The sequence below is a fragment of the Bombina bombina genome, chromosome 12 (assembly GCF_027579735.1).
Source record: "Bombina bombina isolate aBomBom1 chromosome 12, aBomBom1.pri, whole genome shotgun sequence".
In the NCBI taxonomy this organism is placed as follows: Eukaryota; Metazoa; Chordata; class Amphibia; order Anura; family Bombinatoridae; genus Bombina; species Bombina bombina.
The window spans coordinates 64,563,986-64,573,488 of NC_069510.1; the positions used below are offsets into that span (position 1 = coordinate 64,563,986).

The following is a 9,503-nucleotide window of genomic DNA, read 5'->3' on the forward strand; positions in this document are numbered from 1 at the left end:
GCACCATATGTGTATTATACCCAGCAGTGAAGCGGTTAATTAGGGAGCATATAGGGAGCTTTTTGGGGTAATTTTAACTTTAGTGTAGTAAACAACCCAAAGTATTGATCTAGGCCCATTTTGGTATATTTCATGCCACCATTTCACCGCCAAATGCGATCAAATAAAAAAACGTTACATTTTTCACAATTTTAGGTTTCTCACTGTAATCATTTACAAACAGCTTGTGCAATTATGGCACAAATGGTTGTAAATGCTTCTTTGGGATCCCCTTTGTTCAGAAATAGCAGACATATATGGCTTTGGCGTTGCTTTTTGGTAATTAGAAGGCTGCTAAATGCCGCTGTGCACCACACGTGTATTATGCCCAGCAGTGCAGGGGTTAATTAGGGAGCTTGTAGGGAGCTTGTGGGGTTAATTTTAGATTTAGTGCAGTGTAGTAGACAACCCAAAGTATTGATCTAGGCCCATTTTGGTATATTTCATGCCACCATTTCACCGCCAAATGCGATCAAATAAAAAAAATTGTTCCCTTTTTCACAAACTTTTTCACAAACTTTAGGTTTCTCACTGAAATTATATACAAACAGCTTGTGCAATTATGGCACAAAAGGTTGTAAATGCTTCTCTGGGATCCCCTTTGTTCAGAAATAGCAGACATATGGCTTTGGCGTTGCTTTTTGGCAATTAGAAGGCCGCTAAATGCCGCTGCGCATCACATATATATTATGGCTAGCAGTGAAGGGGTTAATTAGGTAGCTTGTAGAGAGCTTGCAGGGTTAATTTTAGCTTTAGTGTAGAGATCATCCTCCCACCTGAAACATCAGACCCCCTGATCCCTCCCAAACAGCTCTCTTCTCTCCCCCACCCCACAGTTGTTCTCGCCATCTTAAGTACTGGCAGAAAGTCTGCCAGTACTTAAAAAAAAGGTATATTTGGGTTTTTGTGTGTGTATGTTTTTTTAACCATATTTACATATGCTGCTGTGTAGGATCCCCCCTTAGCCCCCAACCTCACTGATCCCCCACCGAACAGCTCTCTAACCCACCCTCTACCATAATGGGGGCCATCTTGGGTACTGGCAGCTGTCTGCCAGTACCCAGTTTTGAAAAAAATTGTGCTTTTTTAATTTATTTTTTCCCTTTTCTGTAGTGTAGCTTCCCCCCCCCCAAAGACCAACCCCCCACCCCTCCAGATCCCTTAGATTGTTTGTAACCCCTTTCTCCCACTTCAATTATCCTTTTTTTTTCTGTAGTGTAGCGGTTCTTATCCGCTCCCACCCCGTGCACGCGCCCGCCGCCACCTGTGCACACGCCGCCGTCGGTCCCGCCCCCCTTCACATCACACGGCCCATTGATGGCCGCTCACCCGCCTCCCACGTCGGCTCCCACCCACCAACGATACCGGCCATCGATGTCCGGTGCATAGAGGGCCACAGAGTGGCTCTATCTGCATCGGATGGCCATGCAGGGTTATTGCAGGATGCCTCCATATCGAGGCATCACTGCAATAACCGGAAAGCAGCTGGAAGCGAGCAGGATCGCTTCCAGCTGCTTTCCAGACCGAGGACGTGCAGGGTACGTCCTTGGTCATTAACTGTATTTTTTTAGAGGACGTACCCTGCACGTCCTCGGTCATTAAGGGGTTAAAATAAACTTGCTGAATTCTGAAACTGGATGAACACATGGGAAGGTATTTGTGTAATTTGATTTTTTATTTGATAGTCTTATTTTATTGCCCCATAGGGGCCGATTTATCAAGAGGCTGCAGACATCAACCCGCCCGATCCTATACAATCGGGTTGATTGACACCCCCGATTGGCCGCAAATCTGCAGGGGGCGGCATTGCACAAGCAGTTCACCAGAATTGCTTGTGCGATGTTAAATGCCAACAGCGTATGCTGTCGGCGTTCAGCGATGTCTGTCGGACATGATACGCTACACTGTATCATGTCGGACAGACATTAATAAATCGGCCCCATAGTGTGATCTGAAGCACAGACTTCAAATTGTGTGTCACACAGTCTCATGGGACACAGCTCTAGTATAGTTTTTGTAAAAGTCATAACTGCATTTATTTGTATGTATGAATGTATTTAATCATATATTGATGTATTTTCTGATTCCGTTATCTGAATATATCTCTCTGTGGTTCTCAGCTACAGATGAAGTTGCTGTCAACCGTCGTTTTGCTGCTGAGCCTGCGCAGCACAGCCGCCGTCTTTAAGATCTGTGCGTTTAACATCAAAAGTTTTGGAGAAGCAAAAGCTTCTAACCAGAAGATTATGAATACACTGGTGAAAGTAATGGCATATTTGGCAATGTGGTAACTTGGCAGTCTCTATTAGGTCAAAGTTCCAAAGTCAAATACCTCTCACACTCATGTGTGACAATTGTGCATCCTTAGGGATCGTCAGACAAAGCACAATTGTTACACAGAGCAAGAGGTGTTTATTTTAAGGTCCCTTTATTTATTTTTCAGGATTCAGATAGAGCATGTGATTTTAAACAATTTTCCTATTTACTTCTATTTACATCTAATTTGTTTTGTTCTCTTGATAGTCTTTGTTGAGAAGGATACCTAGATAGACTCAGGAGCTGCTGATTAGTAGCTGCACATATATATGTCTCATGTTATTGGCTCACCCAGTAGATTCAGCTAGTTCCTAGTAGTGATTTGCTACTTTTTCAGCAAAGGATACCAAGAGAATGAAGCAAATGAGTTAATAGAAGTAAAATGGAGAGCTGTTTAAAATTGTATTTTCTACTAAATCATTAAAGGGACATAATACTCATATGCTAAATCACTTAAAACGGATGCAGTATAACTGTAAAAAACTGAAAGGAAAATGTCACCTGAGCATCTCTATGTAAAAAAGGAAGATATTTTACTTCACAATCTTCTCAGCTCAGCAGAGTAAGTTCTGTGTAAAAAGTTATACTCAGCTGCTGTCCAGCTGCAGGTAAAAAAATAAAAAAAAAATAAAGAAATGAACAGCAGCCAATCAGCATCAGCAGTGCTGAGATCATGAACTCTTTTACTGTGATCTCATGAGATTTCACTTAACTCTCATGAGATTTCATTGTAAACTTCCTTAAGCTGAATAGGGAAATAAGATGACTGTGCACGAATGCTCGCTCCTTCCGCTGTCCCGGGACAGACATACTGATTTGTTGCTTAGAAGTCCTTTGCAATGGGATGTGGCTACTGAGAAACTTTTGAGGTAAAATATCTTTCTTTTTTACATAGAGATGTTCAGGTGATATTTTCTAGTGAGCTTTTTACAGCTATGCTGCATCACTTTCAAGTGTTTCAACATTTGGGTATCATGGCCCTTTAAATAAACATTAGAGTTTCATATCCCTTTAAATGAATGTTAAATTTGTTTATTGTTCTTTTTTTTCTCATCTAACAGACAGCATATATAGCAAAAGAAAAATTAGTTACTGTGACAGCTGATGAAACACATTTTTTTTTTAATTTATACTTTGTCACACACCCTAAAAAGACCAAAAAGCAAAATCTGTAACCTAAAATGCTGCAATTTGCCTAAACCAAAAAATTGTTTTGCTGGCAACTAAATTTGCATTTCGGAAGCTAGAAAGCGTGAGACAAAGCACAATTTTTACAGAAAGCAAAATGTGTTTAAAGTGATGGTAAATCCTAGCGTTTGTGAAACGCTAGGATTTACAGTTGGAACAAATGAAGGGGACTTTAATTTATGAAGTATAAAAAACTTCAGGCTGAAAGCTCCTTTATTTGTTTGCAGCGTTCACCGCACTGAGCTGCTCAGGCAGCCCACCGCAGAACGCTGTTTTACTTGAGAGGTGATGTTTCCACCTCTTAGCCAATAGCCGTGTGGGAAATCCAGCGCCAGTCGGTATCAAGCTGGATTTCCTGCACGGTTATTGGCTAAGAGGTGGAAACGTCACCTCTCAGGCAAATAGCGTTCTGCCGTGGGCTGCCTGAGTAGCTCAGTACGGCGAACGCTGCAAACAAATAAAGGAGCTTTCAGCATTATTTTATACTTCACGACTTATTTGTTCCAATGGTCAATCCTTGCGTTTCACAAACGCTAGGATTTACCATCACTTTAATATCCCTTTATATACTGTATATATATATATTTTTTTGGACAAATAATTGGTAACAAACATTCTGCAAAATAAGTTTATCAGAATATTCATGTGCTGCACTTTTCAGTATTTGGTTTGTTTAAAACTAATCAAATACTGAATATTCATTAACATTTGTTTACATCCGTTTTCATTAAAAGAAAGCAAATATTATCTAGCTGCAGGTGGCGCTATAGCGCGCTGGGGAGCTGCGCTAGTCCTCTTCTTCTTCATAGACTTAAGGGTCATGCTAATAGGAATATTGGTGTGGCGTATACCAAAGCCCATGCTATAGGACCTTCTCCTTTAGTGCAGGCTGTGGAGTGCAATAATCTGACCCTTCTTCACAGAGTTCAGGACCTAATTCTACTATTATAGTGGCCCAGGACCATGTGAAGAAGGTCGGATTAGTGCACCCCCCACCTGCTCTAAAGCGCGGTCCTGGAGTCTATGAAGAAGAAAAAGAGTATTAGCGCGGCTCCACAGCATGCTATAGGTAAGTATACACCTAATTTAAAGAATAATGAATATACTAATGAATAATATTCGTTATTCTTTAAATTAGCTTGTGCATTCATTCAGATATTTGTTTAGAAAACAAATGCACAAGCCTATTATATATATTTATGCTAAATAATTTGAAAGTAAGTGATGCAGCATATCTGTAGAAAGTTGAATAGAAAATATCACATGAATAAGTCTATGTTAAAAAAATAAATATATATATATATACTTTCAAGTGATTTAGCATATAGTAACGTCTCTTTAATTATGCATTTTATGGGAGATTAATGGCCAGATTACAAGTGAGGAGCAAGAGATATCGGGTTTTCGCGATCATTTGTGCGCATGTTAAATTGTGCTCGCATTATGCATCCTCATAGCTCTGGTTAACTGTTTTGCAAAACAAAAGAGTGTCACAAAACACATCAAAAAATACATTAAAAAGTACAGTGACACTCATAATAATGCCACATAATAAAAATTATTTAAAAAAATATTGCACACAAAAATTATAAGGGCTGAAAGATATAAGATCTCGGGTGTTAGAAAAAAAAAAAAGCAGGCAAAGGGCTTTAACATAGGGATACATACAGATACATATCTACAGATGGAAATGTATGTATAGATACTGTATACAGTCATGGCCAAAAATATTGGCACCCCTGCATTTCTGTCAGATAATGCACCACTTTGCCCAGAAAATGGTTGCAATTACAAATGTTTAGTCATTCTCATGTTTATTTATTTTGTTTGTATTGGTATGACACAAAAAAGTGGAGAAAAAAAAAAGCCAAATCTGACACATTCCACGCAAAACTCCAAAAATGGACTGGACAAAATTATTGGCACCTTCTCAAAATTGTAAGAAATAATTGCATTCCAAGTTTGGGATGTTCCTGTAATTTGTAATTAAACTCACCTGTATCAATTAATAAAGAAATCAAACCGGCAACCAATTAAAATGGAGAAAAATTGACTCAACCTTTCTGTTGTGTGTCTCTGTGTGCCACACTGCATGGAGAAGAGAAAGAGCAGCAAAAATTTATTTGAGGATTTGAGAACAAAAATTGTGGAAAAGCATGGACAATCTCAAGGTTACAAGTCCATCTCCAGAGATCTTAATGTTCCTGTGTCCACTGTGCACAACATTGTCAAGAAGTTTACAGCCCATGGCACTGTAGCTAATCTCCCTGGACGTGGACGAAAGTGAAAACTTGATCAAAGATTGTAACAAAGGATTTATCGAATGGTGGATAAAGAACCTTGATCAACTTCCAGACAAATTCAAGCTGACCTTCAGGCACAGGGTACAAATGTGTCAGCTCGCACTATATGTCGCCATCTGAATGAAAAGGGACGCTAGGAGACCCAGGAGGACCCCACTGCTGACACAGAAACATAAAAAAGCCAGATTGGAGTTTGCCAAAACTTACCTGAGGAAGCCAAAATCATTTTGGGAGAATGTGCTGTGGACAGACGAAACAAAATTACAGCTTTTTGATAAAGCCCATCATTCTACTGTTTTCAGAAAAAGAAATGAGGCTTTTAAAGAAAAGAATACAGTCCTTACAGTCAAACATGGTGGAGGTTCACTGATGTTTTGGGGTTGCTTTGCTGCTTCAGGCACTGGATGTCTTGACTGTGTGCATGACATTATGACATCTGAAGATTACCAAATAATTCTGTGGTGTCAGAAAGTTGGTTCTCCATCAGGGGTCATGGGTCTTACAGCAGGACAATGACCCAAAGCACACATCAAAAAGTACCCAGAAATGGTTTAAGACAAAGCACTGGAGAGTACTGAACTGGCCAGCAATGAGTCCAGATCTCAATCACATACAGTACCTGTGGAGAGATCTCAAAACAGCAGTTGGGAAAATAAACCATTCCAATCCGAGACACCTGGAGCAGTTGGCGAAAGAAGAGTGGTCCAAAATTCAAGTAGAGAGGTTTAAGAAACTCATTTATGGTTACAGGAAGCGATTGATTTCAGTTATTTTTTTCCAAGGGGTGTGCTACCAAATATTAAATTGAGAGTGCCAATAATTTAGTCCAGTCCATTTATTGAGTTTTGTGTGGAATGTGTCAGATTTGGCTTTTTCTCTCTCCACTTTTTTGTTTCATACCAATACAAACAAAAGAAATAAACATGAGAATGCCTAAACATTTGTAATTGCAACAATTTTCTGGGTGAAGTGACAAATTATCTGACAGAAATGCAGGGGTGCCAATATTTTTGGCCATGACTGTATGTCTATATATGTATTTATATGTGTATATATGTATTTACATACATATATACACATTTAAACATATAAATACATACATATATATATATATATATATATATATATATATTTTATATATATATATATATATATATATATATATATATATATATATAAGTGCATTGCAGCCCTTTGATTTAAAGGGACACTAAACCCATTGATGCAATATTAATATTTTCATGTTGATGTACGATCGGACTTGCGCATATGAAAATATGCGATTGGTTTAGCGCAAATGTGAATATGTGATCGTATTTGCGCAAAAGTGTGTTTTTTTTCCATTTTTTTTTTCTCCATTGACTTCTATAGGGGAATCATAATGCAAGCACAATCCGAGTGCAAAAATCTTATTTCTACCGCAATTAGCGCACAAGCCGGAGCTTAGCGCTCCACTTGTAATCTGGCCCTAAATGTTTGGGTGTAATGTCCGTTTACATTTAGCTGTGCTGCCATGATACTCTGTCTGTTTAGTGCACGCTTACGTAATGTGTTTGGTACAGATTGTCTCGCGTTGTGATATCTGCACCATCCAAGAGGTTCGAGACTCAAAAGGTGAAGCCATCCCAGCTTTAGTAAAAGAAATTAACAAGTAAGGAAATAATCAGTTTACAGTTTTTCTATCCAATTATGTCCTTTACACCTAAATGTGCTACAGTTAAAGGGATAAACCCATTTTTTTTTCTTTTATGATTCAGATAGAGCATGCAATTTTACGCAACTTTCTAATTTACTCCTATTATCAATTTGTCTTTGTTCTCTTGCTATCTAAGCTTATGAGCCGGCCCTGGATAGGGCTTGCTGATTGTTGGCTACATAAGCGCTACCTAGGGGCTGAACCTAAAATGGGCTGGCTCCTAAGCTTAGATTCCTGCTTTTTCAAATAAAGATAGTAAGAGAATGAAGTAAAATTGATAATAGGAGTAAATTAGAAAGTTGCTTAAAATTGCATGCTCTATCTGAATCATGAAAGAACAAAAATTGGGTTTAGTATCCCTTTAATGTCACACTGAAAAGAACGACTTACCGCTGATTTGTTTTCTGGTTGTCTATATGCTTGTAGGTATGATCGGCTTCATCGTTATACACATCTGGAGAGCAAAAGGCTGGGAAAGAATAGTTACAAGGAGCAGTTAGTCTTCATCTACAGGTATAACTGATGTCTGTTTCTTTTTAATCTCTTTATAACTAGGACACTTGGAACAGCGATTTCCATTCACCACCTTTGTGGTTGAACAATCAGTAGATACAAGAGAATTGCATTGCAACAGTTGTGACAGAGCTGTGATAGCTTATTTAAAGGGACGTGAAGCCCACATTGTTTTCTCACTTGATTCAGATAGAGCATGTGATTTTAAACAAAGTTTCACTTTATTTCTAGTATCTTATTTGCTTAGTTCTCTTGATATCCTTTGATTAAACGCATACATAGGTAGGCTTAGCTGAATCAATGCACTACTGGGAGCTGGCTGCTGATTGGTGACTGCATATAAATGCAATATTGTAATTGGCTCACCCAATGGTTCAGCTAGCTCCCAATAGTGCTAGTGCACTACTGCGACTTCATCAATGTATAGTAAGAGAATTAATCAAATGTGGTAATAGAAATAACATGAAAAGTTGTTTAAAATTGTATGCTCTATCTGAATCATGAAAGAAAAAAATGTGGGTTTAATGTGCCTTTAAACCATAGAACGTTGACAGTTAAAGGGACAGTAACGTCAAAATAAAAATTTTGTGATTCATAAAGAGCGTGCAATTCTAAGTAATTTACTTTTATTATCAAATTAGCTTTGTTCTCTTGGTATCCTTTGTTGAAGGATATACCTAGGCAGGCACATAGTAACTCAAGAGTTTTTCACATGTCTTTTAGGCCTCTATGGGAGCAGTGTTTGCAACAATGTGTAACACTGCTGTCATAGTTTTTTAAGGACACATGCACACTCTTGAGCTACTATGTGCCTGCCTAGGTATACTCTTCAACAAAGGATACCAAGAGAATAAAGCAAATTTAATAACAGAAGTACATTTTTTATGAAAATTGTATTTTGGCTTTACTGTTTCTTTAAGTATACAGCTGTTCTAATGAAGATAAATGAGGCATGAGGACATTATAAATTCACGGGTGCAAGTTGTTTAGACATAACAGACATGCAATCTTGTGTGTTTTTTTTACAAAGATATAAGTGCATTGTTATTGGCTAAGTTGGACTTTTGGGTGCTGCTGGCATCATTCAGGAATTATTAAAGCATCAGACTTTATACTCATAGGGGTCCATTTATCATTGTGCGGACGAACATGATCCGGTATAGCGAACTATGTCCGCCACACTTCGATAAATGCCGACAGCATACGCTGTCGGCATTTATCACTGCACCAGCAGATTCGTGGCCAATCGGCCGCTAGCAGAGGATGTCAATCAGCCCGATCGTACATGATCGGGCGGATTGCTATATGCTGCCTCAGAGACTGCTGCTTCTTAACTCCGGTTTCCGGTGAGCCATTCGGCCCTTGTTAAATAGATCCCATACACAAATATTCACATCAGTCTTGATGCAAATAAGATTTTTTTTTTGGGGGTGGGGACACACACCCTA

The 9,503-nt window shown here is 38.7% G+C and overlaps 1 protein-coding gene across 1 annotated transcript in view; it reads left to right on the top strand.

The window, feature by feature from the left end:
* The first annotated feature begins 2,165 nt into the window (after positions 1 to 2,165).
* Positions 2,166 to 9,503, top strand: part of LOC128642670 (deoxyribonuclease gamma-like) — a 40,313-nt gene continuing 32,975 nt past the window's right edge. The window contains exons 1-3 of the mRNA XM_053695452.1: positions 2,166 to 2,303; positions 7,409 to 7,497; positions 7,969 to 8,055. Coding sequence (XP_053551427.1) covers positions 2,166 to 2,303; positions 7,409 to 7,497; positions 7,969 to 8,055 — 314 coding nt within the window. The remainder of the gene's footprint in view (positions 2,304 to 7,408; positions 7,498 to 7,968; positions 8,056 to 9,503) is intronic.